General features: G+C 41.0%; 1 protein-coding gene across 2 annotated transcripts in view; it reads right to left on the bottom strand.

Moving 5' to 3' along the window:
* Positions 1-1,029: 1,029 nt before the first annotated feature.
* Positions 1,030-24,706, bottom strand: part of LOC114250254 (uncharacterized) — a 49,147-nt gene continuing 25,470 nt past the window's right edge. Inside the window, exons 2-13 of one of the 2 annotated variants that reach the window (XM_028184052.2) lie at positions 17,652-17,717; positions 14,681-14,848; positions 13,158-13,230; positions 12,392-12,457; positions 10,710-10,814; positions 8,226-8,291; positions 6,758-6,856; positions 6,326-6,394; positions 5,324-5,442; positions 5,113-5,248; positions 4,195-4,277; positions 1,030-3,142 (exon numbers count right to left, since the gene is read on the bottom strand). In XM_028184052.2, the coding sequence (XP_028039853.2) occupies positions 3,109-3,142; positions 4,195-4,277; positions 5,113-5,248; positions 5,324-5,442; positions 6,326-6,394; positions 6,758-6,856; positions 8,226-8,291; positions 10,710-10,814; positions 12,392-12,457; positions 13,158-13,230; positions 14,681-14,848; positions 17,652-17,717 (1,084 nt within the window). In that variant the 3' untranslated portion in view covers positions 1,030-3,108. The remainder of the gene's footprint in view (positions 3,143-4,194; positions 4,278-5,112; positions 5,249-5,323; positions 5,443-6,325; positions 6,395-6,757; positions 6,857-8,225; positions 8,292-10,709; positions 10,815-12,391; positions 12,458-13,157; positions 13,231-14,680; positions 14,849-17,651; positions 17,718-24,706) is intronic. The other variant, XM_028184053.2, reaches the window with a different exon arrangement.

The raw sequence follows: 24,706 nt of genomic DNA, 5'->3' as shown, positions 1-24,706 counted from the left end.
TGACGCGTGTATTATTATGTAAGCACCTTCAAAAGTGCTTTCGTATTTAGCGTTAGTCAACGCGCACAGTTCTATTCCTAGCATCATTACAAGTGACGTCATTTGTAGTTAAGTGAAATTTAAGTAAGCCGTAAATACATATTAAGCAGATATTTACTGTAGCCATGGATAGAACGACCTCGCGGCTTCTGTAGATACCGAGGCACAGAGACATGACTCAATATGACTACCCGCCTCAAACCTTGAGGCTTGAGGTCGGCATCACAATTATACTGTACAGCTAGTCGTCGCTCTATAGGACGGAAACGAATTCATTGAGTAGCAATATTTATGGCTTATCGTGTATGAGCTCCGATAACCATTTAAAATCATATACAAGTAAGTCCGTCCCCCATCTAAGCAATAAATAAATAGCTGCCCCACGCTGTATCATGGCACAAGCAAGCTGTAGGCAGCGGCTTGGCTCTGCCCCTGGCATTGCTGAAGTCCATGGGCGACGGTAACCACTCACCATCATGTGGGCCGTATGGTCCTCTGCCTACAAGGACAATAAAAAAAATAAAAAAAATCGCTGTTACCTACTTTTTTTTTTTTCCCTGCCTAAGTTGATAGCCTTAAGAGGCTATTTCAGCGTAACCTTAACTAGTAAGTGAGCTCACGGGGCTCAAGCCGGAGTGATGTCAACACTGGCCCAATCAAGAGCAGTGCTTCGTAGAATCTACCACCGGATCGGAAACGCGATCCACTGAGAAGATCCGGCGAGAAAATTAGTGGGCTGTGTCTATAAGCCCTAAGGTACCTAAAAGCACCGTTAATGGATCGGGAGGATCCGTAATGACGTGTATCTACTGATGCGAGCTTACAGTTCGTCCTGCCATAAATACCAATTGGCGATCGCAGTACGCTTTTATGATACTTGGGCCCTTGGGGGAATTCTCTAATTGCCTTATCACACCCAGGGGACGATTTGGAGGGGGGCAGATCAGACACAGGGGGACCGGTTACAAAAAATGCAATAAAACATCACGCTACGGCAAGTTACTTTTATTAAATTAACTATAACAAATATTACTATAATTAATTGATTCATTCCATGAGGTTCATTTGGATGATAAAACTTCCACAGGGCAAATGACCAACAGTATGTAAGGTATTCTCTGACGTCTGAGAGGCAACGAGACGACCGGAGGACAGTTTCTCTGAACTAAGCTCAACCCGCGTCTTCTATTGACACACATATAGTCATAAGTTTAGCAAATTCAACTGCGCAAATCGATGCCTCCAATGAACACTACTCTATCTCCAAATTCGTAGGTTTACAGGAGGAGCGCTTAAACGAAAAAAGTTGATAAAATCTTTATTATTGCAGATATATTTATGGTTTTTTCTTGTGTAACTAGCTGATTTACTGTTGCTTCGAACCCCATTAATAATGAATTTGTAATACTTTTAAAATGGTGAAGCGATTTGCGTGAAAAACGAAAATTTCAAAATTTTGAGTTAGAGCAGTGTTCATTGGGGACATCGAAATTCTTATTTGGACCTCCATCCATATCTATACACATTTCTACATACATATCGTTGGTCACTTACCACAAAATGAGCAACACGCTCACCGGTAAAACGCCGACATTAACGTACGATCTAACAATCAGTTCATTTTGTTTTTTTTTTAATTAATTAATATCTAATTACAAATCGATTTATGTACTCACGCCAATTAGTTTACACTGTGGCCTAACAGCTTGTGAATATAAAAATACCCACAAAACGTTACTAAAATATTGATCAACTTTTTAAATTGAATATAGAAAAGGTTTTTGCACAGTTTGTCTTGAAAGAAGCATCTAGAGTTTAATCATATTTTAATAATTTATTAGTTAATTCATGCTCATAAGGATTAAGGAGGGTAGACGTAAGGAGAACCAGTTCAGTGTATTAAAAAGTTTCCGCTGAAAGGGACCAATTAAGATGGCGCCACTGTAGCAAGTGGAGGGCTTTTAAATAGAGCGCCTTAATTTTTTTTTTTATTGCTTAGACGAGTGGACGAGCTCACAGGTCACCTGGTGTTAAATGGTTACTGGAGCCCATAGACATATACGATGTAAATGCGCTACCCATCTTGAAATATAAGTTCTAAGGTCTCAAGTATAGTTACAACGGCTGCCCCACCCTTCAAACCGAAACGCATTACTGCTTCACGGCAGAAATAGGCGGGGCGGTGGTACCTACCCGCGCGGACTCACGAGAGGTCCTACCACCAGTAAACTAGCACACTTCACTCTGTTTATAGCTGCTCCTCCTCGCGTCGTTTCCTCACTGCTGAGGGTCGTGACCATTATAATTCGACATGATTTTACTCCTTGTGATGTCCCGCCAGCGCCTCCGATCATTGGCCGCATGAAGGGCGCTTTATAGCTGCTATATTCATATAATTTCCACTTCCTACACTAGCGCTATTTCGGTGAGTCTTCCAACAATAACTTGCTTTTACACGTGGATACTATTACAACTTGTCCCCTATACAAGATGGCGCTCCTTACCTCTACCCTCCATAATGAAGATAATCTCTATATATGAAAATGAATTGCTTTTCGTTAGACTCGTTAAAACTCGAGAACGGCTGAACCGATTTGGCTAGTGCATCAATCGATAAATAAAAGATCTAAACTTTTGTATAAAATAAACTTAAAACAAACAAAAGGAATCCGTCCGACGGGGGACACATCAAATGGAAAACAAAATTGTTATTTTTATTTAATTCTGAGCATTTTCATATTTATCTACCTTTTAAACCTTCTCTGGACTTCCACAAATAATTCAAGACCAAAATTAACCATTGGTTCAGCCGTTCTCGAATTTCAGCGAGACTAACGAACAGCAATTCATTTTTATATATATAGATATATAGATTACGCATATGCAACTTAAGTTTCACAACAGGGGTCTCGTGAAAAAATATAAATTATTAGCAAAGAGTTCTTCAAAGCGTTCGAAGTAACAACACCGCTCTGTTTACGAAAACTAATACCGCCCCCCTCACTCTGCTGCAGCCAATTTTCAACCTTTAGATTCCTGATCGAGTTCGCCATCCTTGGCGGCCGTGTGTCACTGGCTGTTTGCCAGCTCGTCCATTCTGCATCTGAAGAGTAAAAACCATGTTTATATTGCTTCAACATCAGGTGGTATTTGGTAACAAAGAGTACGAAGTGGTAACAAAGAGTACGAAGTGGTAACAAAGAGTACGCAGTGGTAACAAAGAGTACGCAGTTTTTTTTTATTGCTTAGATGGGTGGACGAGCTCACAGCCCACCTAGTGTTAAGTGGTTACTGGAGCCCATAAGCATCCACAACGTAAACGCGCCACCCACCTTGAGATATAAGTTCTAGGGTCTCAGTATAGTTACAACGGCTGTCCCGCCCTTCAAACCGAAACGCATTACTGCTTCATGGCAGAAATAGGCGGGGCGGTGGTACCCACCCGTGCGGACTCACAGGAGGTCCTACCGCCGGTAATTACGCAAATTATAATTTTTGCTGGTTTGATTTTTATTGCACGATGTTATTCCTTCACCGTGGAAGTCAATCGTGAACATTTGTTGAGTACGTATTTCATCAGAAAAATTTGTACCCGCCTGCGGGATTCGAACACCGGTGCATCGCTACATACGAATGCACCGGACATCTTATCCTTTAGGCCACGACGACTACTAAGTTTACGACGACTATCCCTCCCCTCCAAAGTGGAAGTATCGCGCTTTGCAGAGAGAAGCATGGCAGGCAGGGCCACCAGTGTGCGTTTACTTTAAAAGCGTTAAAGCTGTCTGGTGTTCTATAATTTATCATACACCGTCATTTTTACCACTAAAATTTTTGCGACATATTTTTTTTTTATTGCCCTTGTAGGCAGACGAGCATACGGCCCACCTGATGGTGAGTGGTTACCGTCGCCCATGGACTTCACCAATGCCAGGGGCAACGCCAAGCTGCTGCCTACCGCTTAATACTCAAACTTATTCGATCAAAGCTTTTTCTGCCTTGAGATTTTCTATCATCCACTGACGATGTCAACCACGCACTTAAGCATTTCTGTAAGCTTGAAAGTAACTAGTAATGTCCATGACATTGACAGCGACAGTGTAACTGACAGCCCACCGGCGGTCACCCATTCCATTTCACAGACACCTCGCTCACCTGACGGCCATCTCGGCTACCTCGAGACTCGGATAATCCAGTTCTTTAACCAGGCACAGCACGGCTGACAGTAAATTGGAATTCTGAAACGACAAAAAAAATACCGGCTGAAAATAAAAATTTGGTGGCAACCCTAAATACATAATTTACGCTTTACATTGCGCGCTTCGATGTATTGAAACACATTTTGATTTTGTCACACACTCTGAACTTGTTCTCGGCCCACCTGATGTTTAGTGTTTATTGAACCGCACAGACATGACAGCGTGAACGCCGCCACGGATGGTATAATATACACACCTCGAGATATAAGTTCTAAGGTCTCAGTATAGTTACAACGGCTGCCGCACCCTTCAATCCGAAACGCATTACTGCTTACTTTTTGGCGGGAACGCGAGGAGTGAAGTTTGTGTGATTTGTTTTATTTTGTCTATTTAGTGTTTCTTCGGGCTTAAATATGTAATAACGGTGGTTTATTAACTGTTTAATATCTGTGAAAGTGCACAAATGTGGAAAAATGAAACAAAGCCGCTGGACGTAACTTCTCGCAATCCTCCAAAAAGTCCACTGAAATAATCTCAGTAAATGACCACTGTAAAATAATAAGATTATATTTCATCCCATATCATCTCATCTCATCTCATTTCATTTAATTTCATCCCAGTTGGTTAATGTCTCAAATTAATCATCTTCATTTCCTTCCATTCCTTTTATTATTTTTCATAAAAATAAGAATATAAATTTTAATAAGACATGACTTAAAGGTCTTAGTTACCAGATCATAAAATCACTTAAAAAAAGCATTACTGGTTCACGGCAGAAATAGGCAGGGTGGTGGTACCTACTCCTGTGGACTCACAAGTCGTCCTACCACCAGAAAATATGTGTCTGTAGGTCAATATATCCCAAACTGATTACCCTGGTGACCGGTCTCCTGGTGAAACCCCTGTGCTCCGCCATCACGGCCGAGGGGTACTCTCGCTCGCGCGCGCTGCACCTGTCCTGCTCCCACACCTCCGACCGGGGCTGCGGCATCTGCTGGTACGACTCCGACCTGAACAGACAATGCACGTCAGCGAGGGCGGGTTGGGTGGGGGGGGGGACTGCACACCTATACCGCGGCACTCACCTGTCCGGCTTCTCGTAGTACGGCTCGTGGTAGTGGTGCGGGGGGGAGACCACGCCCCCCGCCGGCCCCGCGCCCCCCGCGCCCTGTCTGCACTCGCCGTTAGACGAATACGAATACTCCTAGGGAAGAAAGCAACGTGAAAAATTACTGGTGGTAGGACCTCTTGTGAGTCCGCACGGGTGGGTACCACCACCCTGCCTATTTCTGACGTGAAGCAGTAATGCATTTCGGTCTGAAGGGCGGGGCAGCCGTTGTAACTATATTTGAGACCTTAGAACTTATATCTCAAGGTGGGTGGCGCATTTACGTTGTAGATGTCTATGGGCTCCAGTAACCACTTAACAGGTGGGCTGTAAGCTCGTCCAACCATCTAAGCAATAAAAAAAAAGAACATCTGTGAGCGCTACTGACGCATGCCACCCCACTGAGTTCACCAATAACGGTGCGCGATGGAAACAATCTCCGCGCTGTAGATTGCCGCGTCGAAGCCGGCGGCGGCGGGTAGCGGGCGGTGCCACCGACAAATGTACACGTTACAAAACGTTAACTGTAGTGCGAGACTCGCGTGCGACAGAGACAGAGCACAATCGATTACAATTTCCGATAAAACAACTTCATTTCGTTCGTATCTAATTCATAATAATATAATAAAGTTACGCACTAATAAATAAAGATTTGATTGAAGCATAATAATCTAAACCGATCTAGCCATTTGTTATAATACAAAACAAAAAAATCTATTTTCACTATAAACAACAATACATTGCTATTGCTTCGGCCATAGCTTATGATATACATATTTTCCCTGCGTATTCGAGGGTAGTTTGAGGGGCTATTCCTACCACGCTAAGTACGTAAGTGAATTCACAGGCTAAGCCTGAGAAAATTTGCTGAAACTAGTCCTAGCAAGAGCAGTGCTTCGCAGAATCTACCACCGGATCGGAATCGCGACCCACTGAGAAGATCCGGCGAGGAACTCATTGGGCTTATATATATTAATACCTTGACAGACTGTGCCGAGAAGGAGTGCCGCAGTGTGCCGCTGTCCGGGGACCGCGGACCGCTCCGGTGCTGAAAGCGTCCACAGATACACATTACGTCACTAAATGTATCCAACGTGGAAAACGAAACGAAGGTAGTCGGACAACTACGAGACACGCGTCGGGTCATTGACCCCGGAGCCGACTGGAAGCAACTGACCACGCATTGTCCTCTAAAGAGGGTAGTTTCATTTCAGTTTCATTCCCTGCGTGTTGCGATACAATTTCAAAGGATCCAAACATAATAATAATAATACTAATAATAAAGTATTTAGACTTGGCCCACGAGACTACCGGCACTACCGCCATGTGGTATGTGGCTTAATCCGACAAAAATTTAAGGGGGGTATTATTAAATCGATGACCCTAAATAGGAGCCGGTGTCGCTACTTACTTCATAGTGAGATCTCGTCATGGCGGGGTGCTCGTATCGCTCGTCTGAGTCGGGCGACACTCTGGCGACTGTCGTGCGACGCGTCGGTGACATCGGGCACTAGCGACAGAATGCAATAGCTTGATTTAGATTTACAATCCCTGATTAAGAGGAAAGGAGAGCTGTAGATAGTGCAAATACCAAATACTGCTGGTGGGACGTGTTGGAAGTTAGTCCGCATGGGTAGGTACCACCACCCTGCCTATTTCTGCCGTGAAGCAGTAACGCGTTTCGGTTTGAAGGGTAGGGCAGCCGTTGTAACTGACACCTTAGAACTCATATCTCAAGGTGGGTGGCGGCATTTACATTGTAGATGTCTATGGGCTTAAGGTAACCTAAGCAATAAAAAATAATGTTCTGGTCCTATTCGGGATGTAATTAATAGTTATGTTGGCAGGAGAATGATGATGATGATGAGTAGACCTTAGTGGTTAGATGTCGCTAGTGTTATCGTAGCTATGGAGTCAGTACTTGGTGTTAGGGATGCGATATTAAAACATAAAATATCGATGTTTTAAAATCGATATTGCATTATATAAAACATCGTAACATCGATGTCACGGACACATATAGAAATTCTGCTGGCTGGTTCAACTCTATATCAACAGCGCAATAGCTTGAAAGGTCCTGCTCTTTCCAAGTTATTATTTTTACAGTCAATTAACAAAAAGTATTGGAACTTATAACGTATACCTATGCCCTAATATCTTCAATTTATTTTTCATTATGTTGAATTATGAAAACGTTTTGATTTTATAGTTGTCTTATTAATTGATCAATGTTTGCAAAAAAGATCGATGTTGGCTGGCTTTACTGGTGGTAGGATCTGTTGTGAGTCCGCGCGGGTAGGTACCACCGCCCTGCCTATTTCTGCCGTGAAGCAGTAATGCATTTCGGTTTGAAGGGCGGGCAGCCGTTGTAACTATACTTGAGACCTTAGAACTGATATCTCAAGGTAGGTGACGCATTTACGTCGTAGACGTCTATGGACTCCGGTAACCTCTTAACACCTGGTAGGCTGTGAGCTCATCCACCCATCTAAGCAATAAAAAGAAAGGATTGTGTGGTTTTATGAAACCACGGTAAAAGTGAAACTTTTTTTTACGTTATAGACATTTAACTCTGACAAACAACATTTACATTAAACACTGAGCGTGGATCGCTGGCACAAATAGTCTATACACTACACTGTCAGCTGCTGCGAGCTATAGGCGCCGCCATATTGGCCTTGGCTGCTCTGACGAGCGCCTTTCACTTTATCCCTACTCCGCGGCCGACAGTCACGCGACATGCGACACACAAACGAAAAAGGTTTGAAACGATGTAATAAAAGTTTCACTTTCACAAAATCGTGCTTAATAAACATCGAGAATCGATGTTCTGCTATAGATGTGATTATCGATGTTTTTCCATCATCGGACATCCCTACCTGGGGTGCGTCCAGGCGCTGCGCCTCGAGCTGGTCCGGGCCCTCAGAGCTGTCGCTGCCGGCGGTCTGCGCGCACCGCACACACGTGTTAGCACATCACTCGTTAGAAGGTTTAGTTGCAGTCACAGAGACACGTGCGAAGAGGGGGGAAGGTTACTCGAATCAGTCGACACGAGGTCAGATCTAGTTTTTATGGGTTCGCGGGTGACTCCCAAAACTTCTAAGCTATGCAGTGCAATTTTAAACACAATATTGAAATCAATAATAGTTTAAAAAACTAACAATATACGCCTTTATAGAAAATCCAACTAAAAACTAGAAAATAAATTTAATAAATAATTTAATAAATTTTCTATAAAAGCGTATTTTAAACTATTATTTATTTTTTAGGAGAATTTCAATTTTTTCAACTTTTTTTTAAATTTTTTGTTTAATATGAATTGCCATCGGTTCTCAATAAATATAGGTACCAAATTTCGAGTCAATCCGACGTTTTGAAGGCGGTCAAAATCATGTTCAAAGATTCCGTTACAAACATACATACGTCTGAAGCTGATAAAAGCGTATTAAAAAAAGTCAATTTAAATTATTTCTAAATTCTCCAATATTTAAAAAAAAATTCTTAAAAATTTTCTATTTGAAATTACGGTTATCTGACCTTATGTCTCTGAGTTACAGATTAGCTTACATAGAGTTAGAGATAAGGCGCATATTGTAAGTCATCGGTCGTCCGGTCCAGTGGAGTGTCAGAATTTTCATTAAATTTAATCGTTCGTCCGTTTACATTGACGTTACAAAAGACTCTCACACAGTTAACTTTAACCCATTGAGTGCGAACCGTCGATAGATCGACTCTCTATTATTCCGTATAAAGTGCGGAGCGTCGGAATACCGACTATTGAGCAGTTTGATTAAAGATACTAGTAACATTATTAATAAGTTATTAACATTTATACATATAAATAACCATTTTCAAATTATTTTGCTGTGAATTTAGCATTGATTTTTATATTTCAAGTTAAAGCTTTTGTTACGGGTTTTGTTTTTCAAAAATCCTTTAGCAGTTTATTTATTTATCACAAGAAGAACCAACAGCCAACTAACATAATATAATAGTATAACAAATAATAGAAACAAAAAGCCAACTAAAGGTCCTCACCTATATAAACAAATTAAAACATTAGAGAAGTAAAGAAATCAAAAGCAATCAGCAAGCAAGAAACAACATAAGCAAAGGAGGATCACACCAGACTAATTTAAATGAGCACTTATATATAAATGTCACAAATTTATAAAAAAAAGTTTTAAATTTCTGCAAAATATGTGAAAATACACTTAGCACTAAAAGGGTTAAAGTTTAATGGCGAACGTATCTTATTTTTTTTAAGGTACTTTATGACCTGGTAACTAAGACTTTTAGGTCATGTCTTATTTCAATTTATATTCTTATTTATATAAAAAAATGATAATTTGGAGTGAAATGAAATGAATATGATTAATTTGAGACATTATCAACTGGGATGAAATTAAATGAAATGAGATGGGATGAAATATAATCTCAGTAAAATGTTGGTGAGATTTTTTCAGTGGACTGTTTGGAGGATCCTGAGAAGTTACATCTAGCACACATTTGTGCATTTTCACAGATATTAAAAAAATAATAAACCACCATTATTACACATTTAAACCCGAAGAAACACTAAATAGACAAAATAAAACAAATCTCACAACTTCACCCCTCGCGTTCCCGCCAAAAAGTCGCACGCATCTTATCAAGTAGACCTCACACAGACTTGACGAATGGTTAATCTTTTATTGGTTGCATTAGTAACAGAGACGTACAATATGCGCCCGGGTTAAGAGCAAACGATCCAATTTAAGGCGGTCGACACGACACGATAAAATGTTGTAACGATATCGGACATCACGTGTAGAGATGCAGATGAAGATCAAGGATTTTAAATATTAAGCTGGTAATAGCCTGTTCGTTTGCTCATCAGAGGATACAGCCACCCCCAGCTGCTATTACAACCCCATTTTCACTTTACATCCAAACTGTAATTTCAATCAAATATAATTTAACACAACTTTTTTTACTGGTGGTAGGATCTCTTGTGAGTCCGCACGGGTAGGTACCACCACCTCGGCTATTTCTGCCGTGAAGCAGTAATGCGTTTCGGTTTGAAGGGTGGGGCAGCCGTCGTAACTATACTTGAGACCTTAGAACTCATATCTCAAGGTGGTTGGCGCATTTACGTCGTAGATGTCTATGGGCTTCAGGAGTTACTTAACACCAGGTGGGCTGTGAGCTCGTCCACCGATCTAAGCAATAATAATAAAAAAATCGGAACCACATGATGCCAAAACGATAAATCGTGTCGTCCGTCGTTTTTGTCGTGTCGTGTCGTGTGAACGCTCCCGAACACGCTTCACGTGCCCAATTCACATGCACGCCATATACACACGTAATAAATAATCACATACCTGTTCAAGCCTATTGTTCGGTGGTCTGGTGTAGAACTGCTCCGACTCCCGCTCCGGACTGGACTCGCACGACCTCTGCCGTCTGTACTGACTGTACGTTTCTTGCTGAAACCAAATCGTATCAATGCCGGTCGGAAGAGTGGGCTCGGGTTGGTACCGACATCCTGAGATCATTTCAACAATGTTAAAAGGATACCGGAATCCTCAGATAAATCCTAAGTCTCAATGGCATAGCTGAATAGGTATGATGGTAATGTGAGGAGAGAGCGTCGTAAAAAGACTCGAATGGACTGAGTAATAGAGAATATGCGAGGGAAGGGTGTGGGTGCTGATAATAGTGTTACGCCGGTAAGAGTAACGCCATCTATCGCCGAATAGTCGAACGAATATCGAAGGAATTTCGAAGTCGTCGTGGCCTAACGGATAAGACGTCCGGTGCATTCGTGTTGAAGCGATGCACCGGTGTTCGAATCTCAGGCGGGTACCAATTTTTGTAATGAAATACGTACTCAACAAATGTTGTGAGTCCGCGCGGGTAGGTACCACCACCCTGCCTATTTCTGCCGTGAAGCAGTAATGTGTTTCGGTTTGAAGGGTGGGGCAGCCTTTGTAACTATACTTGAGACCTTAGAACTTATATCTCAAGGTGGGTGGCGCATTTACGTTGTGGATGTCTATGGGCTCCAGTAACCACTTAACACCAGGTGGGCTGTGAGCGCGCCCACCCATCTAAGCAAAAAAAAAAAAGGATCTAGTAGCCTCTAGAATGCTCGAGAAGTACAACGCCATCTATTGTCAGATAGCGGAAACTATTACTAGAGATGTGTGAATTATTCTCGATAATTCTAGGGATGGGGTATCAGCTATAAATGCGCTGTAGAGATGCCACGCAGTCAGTCAGTAATCGAAACTACTAACACTTTAGGATCACCTGAAGCGAAGCGGAACAAGCGGATTGAGAGTTTTAAAGTGTCTGTGAAGTGTTTAAGTGTTCTAAGTGTTGAATACAGTTTTTAGTTGTACTTTGGTGAAATTTGATTTATCCCGAACCCCAGCGCGTAACGATAGGACTGAATGGAAAAGAGGACAAGCTGCACTGACCTCGCATAGTGGACTAAGGACAACAAAGTGGTAACTGCTAATCCATTTTTTTTTCTATGTCAGCGTGACCGGGCGAGTAAGTGTGCTCACGAGGCTCAAGCCGGGAGTGATGCTAACACTGGCCTTAACAAGAGCAGTGCTTCGCAGAAACTACCACCGGATCGGAAACGCAACCCACTGAGAGGATCCGGAGAGAAACTCAGTGGGCTGTGTTTGTGGGTTAATTTACTCGTCGAGCCCTTCGCCGCAAGCGACGGGTTCGGCGAGGACGGTGATCGCTGCTTGTGGTACCTAAAAGCACGATTAATGGATCGGGAGGATCCGTAATGACGTGTTTAGGGCGACGTCGACTGTTTACCATTCGATCTACAGGATCGGGTATGTTGCTAATCGATGCTGGTTCAAAATACGCCATCCTACCAAGACTTAACAGACCAGCCTTATTCCTCAAATGTGGTCTGGAGGTGCCTTGAGCGTTCGACCCTGGTATTCCTGAAATCCACAGTCGAAAGTAACCATTGACCATCAGGTGCACTGTAAGCCACATCTATGTGCCTTTATAAATAAACAGGGATATTTACCGGTTGGGGGTAGCCTTCGTCGTCAGAGTCCGGGATGTGAGCCCCGCGGCGCATCGCCTCCTGGACCTGTAATGGTTAACTTCGCGTGATGAAGATGAACGAGATGACGAATTGACACACAAAGGCTCACACACTAGCTAACGTATTAAATTCTGGTCCTAAGCTGCGTAGGAATTGTTTCGAGGTCATTCTATCTTCGGAGCCTAACACGTCTCCATAATACTGCGACTTCACGGCCGATTTTGTAATTGACCTACTCCTGAAAGGTCCGCCTGCCTCGCCGCAGAAATAGAGGTGTGGTACCTACCCGTGCGGACTCGCCATCAGTATACCATACACCACACGAAAATAGTTGAGTAATTGTAGTATACATGTATGTAAATATATGTGAGCTGTCCTGAAATGCTCGTAGCCGCAATGGTTTTTAATGGTAATCTTGTGAACCCTCACGGGTAGGTCTCGCCCCCCTACCTATTTTGGCGTCGAAAAGTAAAGCAGTCCCGTTTGAAGGGAGTATGGAGAGTTAGAGAACTCATATCATGGCTACTTCGTTGTACATGAGCTACCGCTTCTGCGGAAGTCAGCCGAGTGGTCTGCAACGACCGACACGACCTACTCTCTCCAGTCGATATCGGATACCCCGACGGACGCGACGAGGGCAGTCCACGAAAAAGCGGTACAACCAACAAAGCCTTCCAATCATTATTTCGTGTAGTCACAAAACGCCGAACCTAAGCGGCGTTGGCTACTCCTCGCTGGTCCTCACCTCGTCCGGTTGTACTGGCACATTGTCTAGCTTCTCCAAGTTCGGCAGGTTCCTCAGCACCGTCATTCTGTACCTGGAATTAAAGATATAAACGCTAGTTGCAAACGTTATCCGTTAAGGCATACCGAATCATTACCCACCCATTCAAACTTTTTTTTTTTTAAGGGATTTTATGACCTGGTAACTGAGACCTTTAAGTCATGTCTTATTTTAATTTATATTCATATTTTTATGAAAAATGATATTATGGAGTGAAATGAAATGAAGACGACTAATTTGAGACATTAATCAGCTGGGATGAAATTAAATGAAATGAAATGGGATGAAATATAATCTCAGTAAAATGGTGGTCATTTACTAAGATTTTTTCAGTGGACTTTTTGGAGGATCCCGAAAAGTTACGTCCAGCGGCTTTGTTTCATTTTTCCACATTTGTGCACTTTCACAGATATTAAACAGTTAATAAACCACCATTATTACACATTTAAACCCAAAGAAACACTAAATAGACAAAATAAAACAAATCACACAACTTCACTCCTCGCGTTCCCGCCAAAAAGTACCCATTCAAACTATTACAAAATCTTCGACTACCCACATTCTAAGTTTATCGACAAGGTTTCGTTCAAACCTACCATTTCCTAGTGTTGTTTCATCAGAAACACAAACAAGGGATAAATCTTCGCTCAACGCATCCATCACGTGTGGCATTCGGGACCAGATTAAACAACACGTCATATGTCAGTACAGAACGGTGGGTACATACTATGATGATGTCATTTGTGGCTAACGTAACACCAAAAGCAGCTTGACGTAACGAAAATATTAGATTATAATAATATTATAAAGAGAAAAGATTTGTTTGTTTGTTTGTTTCGAATAGGCTCCGAAACTACTGGACCGATTTGAAAAATTCTTTTTCCATTAGAAGCCGACATTGTCCCACATGAACATAGTCTACTTTTAAAAAAAAAAAAATATTTTATTTTTTTGGTTTCATGTGTGTTTTAATGTTTCCGAAGCGAAGCGAGGGCGGGTCGCTAGTTAGATTATAAATGGTAATCGAAACTTTATTCCCCAAACGCTACTGCAAAGGTCCTTATCAAGATTATTAGGTAAATGAAATTAATGGACTTTTTTTTTATTGCCTTTGTAGGCAGACGAGCATACGGCCCACCTGATGGTAAGTGGTCGCCGTCGCTCAAGGACGTCAGCAATGCCAGGGGCAGAGCCAAGCCGCTGCCTGCCATTAAGTACTCTCCGCAAGCCTCGTTTGAAGAAGGACATGTCATAGCGCTCGGAAAACACCGCGGAGGGGAGTTCATTTCAAATTCCATTTTTCTTCGTGTATTATGTTTTACCAAAAGATATCATTCGAAATCTATTCAGTTTTTTTTTCTGATGCTCACACAGTCATGATTTAAAGGTCATTAATTTTAATTACCATTTACATTGCTCTGTTAATTGCAGTGCGGTTGTCATCATGACATATTCAAACTTCATAGGAGCGTATTTCCACTTACTCGGGATGTTGCGTGCAGGGGTTTTCGTCCAGCCAGAGGTTGGTCAGGTCCGGTAAATGCCTCAGATGACGGATTTCGTTCAGCTCCCTGATCTCGTTTTTCCTGATGTAAAGCTCCCGAAGACGCCGGCAGCCCGCGAAATCGCCCAGCGTCCTGATTTTGTTGATACTGGAACCAGATATTTATTTATTTATTAAGTTGCACCAACAAAGAGATCATCAATACAAAACATTGAACAATTGACAAAAGTTCATGGCAGATGTCACCTCAATTATAGGTGCAATCGACAGTGCATTAACATCAAAAATAAAAAAAATTATACAGCTAACATTTGATTACATTTCATTCATTGCTTAAGATTAATTTATATTTAATTGGGAGATGATCCGCGACAGATTTTTCCTGTAAGTTGTGAGACAACTCCGAAGGAACACTGATATATTTTCGGATCCTTGTAATACGTACATAAAGTCATTACTTGGAGCCCTGTTTCTTTTTCTTTTATTGCTTATTTGGGTGGACGAGCTCACAGCCCACCTGATGTTAAGAGGTTACTGGAACCCATAGACATCTACAACGTAAATTCTCAGTATAGTTACAACGGCTGCCCCACCCTTCAAACCGAAATGCATTACTGCTTCACGACAGAAATAGGCAGGGTGGTGGTACCTACCCGTGCGGGCTCACAAGAGATCCTACCACGAGAACGACGTTACTGATATCGATTAGCTTTTTTTTATTGCATTGATTGGTGAACAGGCAAGGTATGTAAAAGAAGGCCCAGAGGCTGAAATCCAATGCCCTGGTCGAATTAGATACGGTCTCCTTTAAACACTTCGGTCCAAGATGCCATCCACGCAGCTGAGATCCGGAAGATCCGTAATGATGTGTTTAGGGCGACGTCGACTGTTTACCATTCTGTCCACAAGATCATAAAGCAATACAGAATCAACTACGCAGAACTACTGCGATCTGTGTATTTCCGGGCTCTTGAAAGCGAAGTCTACAACTGAGATGGTGCTCTTTACTTACTATCCACCATACATAACAGGCAGAATTACCCGGGGAGGTGGGCGGGGGTTAAAGAACATACAAATTTGAAAATTAACAAATCAACGCTATTGGTCAATAGTCGCCGGCGTTACGGACACGTTATTGGTCAACACGACCGCTCCACGCTCTGATTGGTCGCGTCCTTGCGCCTTCCGGTTTTGCGGTGGTCCGTTGAACGTTTTGAATTAATACGATTTCATTCTTTGCAGCACAATGAGAGTAGCGAATTAGTTTTCTTTGTCTTCTGTGAAAATCGAAAGTGATATTGGAGAGGGTGACACTGTGTCTTTGTCGCGTTATGACGCGAATCCATATAAATGCCGTCCTAAAACACATCTACATAGCATCCGAAGATTTGCAACAGAATTCAAACGAAATCTATATATATATAAAATGAATTGCTGTTCGTTAGTCTCGCTAAAACTCGAGAACGGCTGGACCTAATTTTGATCTTGAATTATTTGTGGAAGACCAGAGAAGGTTTAAAAGGTAAATAAATACGAAAATGCTGGGAATTAAATAAAAATAACAATTTTGTTTTTCCTTTGATGTGTCCCCCGTCGGACGGATTTCTTTTGTTTGTTTTAGGTTTATTTTATACAAAAGTTTAGGTATTTTATTTGTCGATTGAGGCACTACGAAGTCTGCCGGGTCACCTAGTATTAATAATAGATTAGTCTACTACGCCACGACAACGTGCGATAATTGCGATAAATGTTAAGGACAAACGTTTAATTTTACCCTTAATAATCGCCACCACACACTGCTAAAAAAGACAATAATAGTACCCACACAAATCAGTCATAGCATAGCTAACATATTATCCTCTTTAAAGTACCAGCGAATAGGTATAGGGGAACAAAAAGGAATGGTTCCCATACATCTGGCATAAGTTGTGTCATAGAACTGAAACTTAGAAGTCAAGTTTTTTTTTATTCCTTAAATGAGTGGACGAGCTCACAGCCCACTTGGTGTTAAGTGGTTACTGGAGCCCATAGAAATCTACAACGTAAATGCGCCACCCACCTTGAGATATAAGTTCTAAGGCCTCAGGTATAGTTACAACGGCTGCCCCACCCTTCAAGCTGAAACGCATTACTGCTTCACGGCAGAAATAAGCAGGGCGGTGGTACCTACCCGTGCGAACTCACAAGAGGTCCTACCACCAGTAACCAGTTCTCAAAGTAGGTGACGGCACAGCTAACCAGTCACTAGCACAAAACACTCAATTGCATGGTGAGGGACCGGCTGTCCTTTGTTTCTCAGGGGTCCTTAATCGGTAATCGAGTCACCAACATTTATCGCCTCGCCGTCAGTAGGCAACCTATGGGTGTCGCCGCGAGTCTGGTTGTAGTATTGACAGCGGGAACCCCTAATCTGACCGGACTCTGACTGCGAGTGGAGAGTGGAGATTTTTACCGGTGTTAAGACCTCTTGTGAGTCCGCACGGGTAGGTACCACCACCCTGCTTATTTCTGCCGTGAAGCAGTAATGCGTTTCGGTTTGAAGGGTGGAGCAGCCGTTGTAACCATACTGATGAGACCTTAGAACTTATGTCTCAAGGTGGGTGGCGCATTTACGTCTATGGGCTCCAGTAATCACTTTGAGAGGCTTACGACGAAAGGAAGATCTTCCACCGAGCGGGTGATATTTGCTCGGTAAACCGACGGTCCAAATGTTGTTGTTCGGAACTTGTATATATGCGAGCTTATCTTGAAAATGTCGTAAGCGAGATTCAGGCATCTGTCAAATATCTTGCGTTGTGTCATTGCTACCTGGCACACCGCTTAACACCAGGTTGGCTGTGAGCTCGTCCACCTATCAATAAACAAAAAGGTCGGACGTCGGATGAGAGAGTGCAAGGGGAGTCGCTTGTTGGGTAGGGGTCACCAACATAACACTTACGCTAAGGTCTCACCTTAAAGCGAGGACTTCAACGTTTGGCATCCTTCGCAGCAAGGTCACGTCGCCCAGCTCCGCGCCCCTGCAACAATAACCATTTGTTTATGTTAAATGAACACGGAACATCCAAGGACTATCTAGACAAAAGATAACCACAACGTAAGGCAGCTTTATATACTTCCAGATTCTTTAGATCCTAGTCATTTTTGGGCAGACAGAAACATAATAACAAATTATGTTTCAGAGGGCAGTTGGTTAGTTTCGATTTCAATTGCCCCTTTTTATTTAATTATATCAATATACGTAAATACATTACTAAAACAAATGTGAAATAAAGTATAATATTAAATGATAACAAACAAACAAAAAAAAACTAACTAAATAATGTTAATAAGTATACATAATATCCCTATAATACAATATATCATAAAGTATTTACTTCTTATTCTCTCCACCTTCTCCCACTAGGTGGGGTCGGCACATCCACGATTTTTTCTATTCCATTCTCTTCTATTAGCCGTCATCTCATCACTCACTCCGCTCTCTCTCATATCGTCATTCACACACTCCATCCATGTCTTCTTCAGTGGTATCATCATAAAATCATCAAGTATTTCACACATCATAAAGTATTTGAAGTCGTCGTGGCCTAACGGATAAGACGTCCGGTGCATTCGTGTTGAGCGATGCACCAGTGTTCGAATCTCAGGCGGGTACCAATTTTTCTAATGAAATATGTACTCAACAAATGTTCACGATTGACTTCCACGGTGAAGGAATAACATCGTGTAATAAAAATCAAACCCGCAAAATTATAATTTGTGTAATTACTGGTGGTGGGACCTCTTGTGAGTCCGTGCGGTTGGATACCAACACCCTGCCTATTTCTGCCGTGAAGCAGTAATGCGTTTCGGTTTGAAGGGTGGGGCAGCCGTTGTAACTATACTTGAGACCTTAGAACTTATATCTCAAGGTGCGTGGCGCATTTACGTTGTGGATGTCTATGGGCTCTAGTAACCACTTAACACCAGGTGGGCTGTGAGCTCGTCCACCGATCTAAGCGATAGAAAAAAAAAATTACATATGACTTTAATATTAGTAATAGAACGCAGGTTTGGTTGTGCCCAGTGGAGTAGCGATCTTAACTCGCACCCGGGGAACGATACCTTTTTAACGTCATATTTTCCAGAAATCAATTATAAAAAAAGTGTGTGTGTCCGCTCCGACGCACGACTGGAGTTTACTGGATATAAAAAATTAAACGAAACAATACGAGAAATAGTTCTATATTACGACAACACGATACACTACAGATTATTAACAAATTAACGAGACACAAAACAAACGACTAACAAATATATGAAAATACAATAATGAGAGAAACGCGCGATCAGTACGAGGCTTTGTGGCGGACTGCCGGCGCATGTACTAGCATGTCACACGAAATGCGCATAACGCATTTCGTGTGACATGCTAGTACGATTTTGGTCCCCATAATTTTCATACCCCGGGCCTATATATGTAAATCGATTCTAAAGGAGTAAACTCCAATAAAAAAAAATTTGCAACTTTTTGTTTTGTGTACCATTTGTCACCCCTTTGTGAGTAGCGCTCGGGAGATAACGCCATCCCTGCCCCCCCTGTCGTTACGCCAACTGCTGTGGTCCTGTCATCGCCAACGACTGAACAGTAACCATTAACCCTCAGCTGGGCTACTCATCTTCATAACAGGATCCGATTTTTTTTATTTCATTCACTCATAATTTGTTTTATTTTAGACAGCAACCGAACGGACAATGCAAGGTCGCTCTGATCGATCTCCAATTGAATTGTGTACGTGATCGCACATCCGGATCAGCCACAGTGCATATTAATTACTAAATTCATTTTTAAACTTCCACCCACCTCTAAACGACCACCAGAGACCTACGCATAACAACCTGAACCCACCCTAAGACGTGGAGATTAAAACCTCAACTGAACTAAAAATATCTGTCTCATCCTTCATACGGAGCAAAAATTAACTGGCTGATAGTACTAGGTGCCTTTTATTTTGTTTATTGCTTAGATCACAGCCCACCTGGTGTTAAATGGTTACTGGAGCCCGTAGACATTTACGACGTAAATGTGCCACCCATCTTGAGATATAAGTTCTAAGGTCTCAGTATAGTTACTAACACTAGTAAATCGCATTAATTATTGCAGTGCAAACCCTCTCAACATGGAGGTATTTAGCCTACTGTACCACGCTGGCTAGACGGGTTGGTACAGGGTTTATTGTATGTATGTATTTTCTTTCATGATATGTTGTTAATAGTACACCGCAACATACCTGCTGTATCTTTATCTGTCCAGGATTTCGGGTAATTAAACGGTTGTCTGGAAGAGATAGCTTTTAGCCATCTAAGACGGCATATTTTACAAAGGTATCTGCTTGTTGTTTTCTGCTGTTCATTGTGTTTTGGTGTGCAATAAAGTATGTTCTCTCTCTCTCTCACCTACCGGGCGTAGCTAAAATAGCCCAGGCTACCAGCAAATAAGTAAGGAAATAAAGAAGCAGTGTGACCGCGCTGACGGACCGTACCTACCGACACCACATCAACTGTGTCGCCCGCCGACATTTATTACGTGCGGTCACGTCGATATGTTATGTCACACGCGGCCGTAACAATAACAGTGACAGCCCGACTAAACCTACATTGAATATGGGTTTTTATATTTTTATCCGACTTCAAAAAAAAGAAGGTCGTTTTTTATGTTCATGTATTTTTATGTTAAAATGGTTATTTTTTAATTTGACAGTTCGTGTTTGTCTCGTGTTCCGCTTGAAATTTTATCAAAAACTGAGTGGTAATTTTAAATTATACTTAATAATGCAGATATATTTGAGTGACTTAAAATTTACATTGAAAATGTTCTCAGCTCATTTCGGTTTTTTTATTTTTATTGCTTAGATGGGTGGACGATCTCACAGCCCACCTGATGTTAAGTGGCTACCGTAGCCCAAAGACATGTACAACGTAAATGCGCCACCCACCTTGAGATAAGAGTTCTAAGATCTCAGTATAGTTACAACGGCTGCCCCGCCCTTCAAACCGAAAAGCATTACTGCTTCACGGCAGAAATAGGCAGGGTGGTGATACCTACCCGTGCGGACTCACACACAAGACGTCCTACCACTAGTAAAGTAAGTTTTTTTTTAATACATTTTTGTTGTATTATTAGTACATCTGTCTGTTCACTGGGATAAGTGAGAGAGACCAACATCAGTTTCCCTAATGTACATACGGCACGACAAGGAGTGAAAAATAATTTTATAATAACAATAAAAGAAATCAAATTTTACATCAATCTTTGTAATATCTTTTTGTTAAAATTATTACACGAAAAAAGTACACGTGGTTGTCATTGGGTCAGCGTTTCTCAAACTTTCTAGTCACTAGATTAAAAATTAAGAAGACACTCAAAGGGCGCTTAGGTCCTGCGTATTCCCGTTTCAAACCTTGATAATGTCTAGATCAAACGCAAGAGATAAATATTTTACTTTATACTGACTTAACTGTGGCCCTAGATTCGCGGACATTCATGATCAACGGTCACCACTTACCATCAAGTAGGTCGTAAGCTCGTCTATCTACAAAGACATTAAAAAAGAATCTATGTGCATATTTAATTTTAAGGTTAATATCATTAGCGCGGTACAGGACATTCCGAAATGAATGCTTCCATACACGTCAATAGGAAATCAATGATCAGAATGTCAATATTACGTTATGTGTTTAGAGATAGTAGGGTGAGTATTCATTTGCATTTTACTTTCACGTGTCATCAGCATCAGCATTCGCTTATTGTTGGAATGTTCGATATTATTTATAGAAATCGTACCCACGTGTTCGCGATCAATCTAGGAATAGCATCGTGTAAAACTGAAACAAACTAGCAAATATTAAGCGTTATTATAACTGAAGTTGGGACGTACTGTTTATTTTTATTTTTTACTAGCGACCCACCCTCGCTTCGCTTCGGAAACTGTAATTTATTATTGATTTTTCCACTATTTAATGGATGTTATTATACATATAAACCTTTGTCTTCAATCACTCTATCTATTAAAAAAACCGCATCAAAATCCGTTGCGTAGTTTTAAAGATTTAAGCATACATAGGGACAGACACATGAATATAAAAGAAAAACAATAGAAACAAAAACAACTCTCCCAAGCCGACTGGTCTTCGTGGGGGAGAATGACCAACATCCTCTAATGGAAAAGAAGAGATTTTTAGATATACACATAGCCACTTTTAACGCAAGATCATTAAGAACTCCTGAAAAACTTCAAGAACTTGAATTAGCTTTATCAGATATAAAATGGGATATAATAGGAATAAGTGAAATGAGAAGATATGGAGAAGGAATTGAAGACTATGGATACTTTATTTTACACTATAAAGGCCCCAGGGCTCTACGGAGTCGGCTTTCTTGTAAAAAAAGGAAGAAAGGAAAGGAAAATAGGAGAAATCAAAGGCGTCTCAGAGAGAATAGCAGTTTTAAACATTGAGTTACCAGTCAAAAATGATGAAAAATGGTCTATAATTCAAGTTTATTCTCCAACAGAATCGAACAAGAAAGATAACATAAGGAAAATAGAAAAATTCTATGAAGATTTACATCTTACCATTGAAAATTCGCATTAAAATATAATTGTCATGGGTGATTTTAACGGTCAGAAAGGAAAGCGCAATAACATTGGAGAATAATACACTATAGAACTATATGGCTCAGGCAAAAGAACTAATAACGGAGAGAGATTAGTGACTTTTGCCTTACAACATAAACTCAGTATTCTTAATAGTTTTTTCAAAAAGAAGAAAAACAAAAAATGGACATGGACATCCCCAAATGGCATTCATAAAAACGAAATCGATTTTGTCATGTCAAATAATCCTAAGTTTTTCAAGGATGTGTCAATTATCCACAACTTAAATTTCCACTCTGATCACAAAATGGTCCGTGCTGCATTGACTGGGATATCTATGAAAAGGACAAGGAAGTATCATAACAATTCAAGGGTAGTGTGTACGGGAGAAAGCGAAGCACTCTCAGCTAATCTCAAATTATTGGCAAAGAACCAACACTTCAATAAAGATTTATCCATTGAAGAAAAATACAATAACTTCATACAAATATTAAAAGAAGCGACAAGAAAGACTAATACAGAAGATAATAGAGCGGTTTCAAAACAAACACAGGAACTACTTCAAGAAAGGAAAAACCTCATTAAAGGAAAGGAGGATAAATATAAAATATCAGAAATTAGTAAGAAGATAAATGAACAAATTAGAAAAGATAGAAAAATTAAACGGGACAACACTATGAAAAAACACATAGAGAAGACAGGTGGAATTAAAAAGGCTATAAAAGAACTAACAGTAAAAAAGGAGAAAACATGTTGCGCCGACCCCAGGTGACTGGGAGAAGGGCAGAATAATGATGATGAAAATCGTTGGCATAGCCCTCACGAAACTGTAGTGACTCTCTAATTAGACATGTCCGGGATAGTCTACTCAAACCAATACAATACAGTGTGCTTAGTATTAGTTTTTTAACTTCTCGATCGCGCAAATGTTAACTCAAATTTGTATGGAGTTGGAACAGCGCCCCTAGCGGCAAAAGTAGGTAGATCGAGAAGATAAAAACTCGCACTAAGCACACTGGCCAATGAGTTGTGGTGGCATGGAAACTTTTACGTAAATAAAAGTTACTTTCATCATAATATTAAAAATTATACATTCAAAGGTGAAAAATACTGCTATTAAAAGTGAGACCTTAGAACTCATGTCTCAAAGTGGGTGGCGGAACTTACGTCGTAGATGTCTATGGGCTCCGGTAACCACTTAACACCAAGTGGGCCGTGAGCTCGCCCTGGGTGGAGGAGCTAGCAATAAAAAAAAATTAAAAAATATATAAAACCGCTATTTTTGAATGACAAAACTAAAAACTAAACAAATTAAAACAATCCGCCACGGTACTAACAAATTCAATAATAGGTGCAATTTAAAATGTTTAGTGGCCGCTGTCCACCCACTAACACAGAAACACGAGCAATAACAATCAAGTAATAAGTATACATTTAGTTAAAATTGAACTTTATTCGGGTAGGCATTAGGGTCAAATACAACTTTCTTTTGTATGATTATACTACATTATGGTTTTGAATGGATAATACGACTATCTAAATTCAAAAATTTTCAACAATGCTAGTAGACTCTAAATAAGATAATTGACATTATTCCTAGTACAATACGGCATTTTTTTAATAAATAGCACGATAAGACACTGAATGGAACGCGCAAAATTCTATTTTTGTTTAAAATGAAAGGAAAATCACAAATTTGCATGAACGTAATGGTCTCTTTGATATATCACATAAGGTTCAATATAGTTATTAGTTTAATGGCACTTACGACAAAACGTTTCTGTTATATTTATTAGCATCTATATATTAATACGTGAAGCAGAAACTTTGCATCACTTTTTACGAAAATTGCGCGGACGGAGGAGTATGTTAGTTTGTTAGGTCGTCGTGGCCTAACGGATAAGACGTCCGGTGCATTCGTGTTGAAGCGATGCACCGGTGTTCGAATCCCGCAGGCGGGTACCAATTTTTCTAATGAAATACGTACTCAACAAATGTTCACGATTGACTTCCACGGTGAAGGAATAACATCGTGTAATAAAAATGAAACCCGCAAAATTATAATTTGCGTAATTACTGGTGTTAGGACCTCTTGTGAGTCCGCACGGGTAGGTACCACCGCCCCGCCTATTTCTGCCGTGAAGCAATAATGCGTTTCGGTTTGAAGGGTGGGGCAGCCGTTGTGACTATACTGAGACCTTAGAACTATATCTCAAGGTGTGTGGCGCATTTACGTTGTAGATGTCTATGGGCTCCAGTAACCACTTAACATCAGGTGGGCTGTGAGCTCGTCCACACAGCTAAGCAATAAAAAAAAATAAAAATAAAAAATCCACATTTCTAGAGAATATAGAGAAGAAGTGCACAAAGCTAAT

The sequence above is a fragment of the Bombyx mandarina genome, chromosome 02 (assembly GCF_030267445.1).
Source record: "Bombyx mandarina strain Sakado chromosome 02, ASM3026744v2".
NCBI classification, from domain to species: Eukaryota; Metazoa; Arthropoda; class Insecta; order Lepidoptera; family Bombycidae; genus Bombyx; species Bombyx mandarina.
The sequence above is the reverse complement of the archived record's forward strand: the minus strand, read 5'-3'. Positions and strand labels throughout refer to the sequence as shown.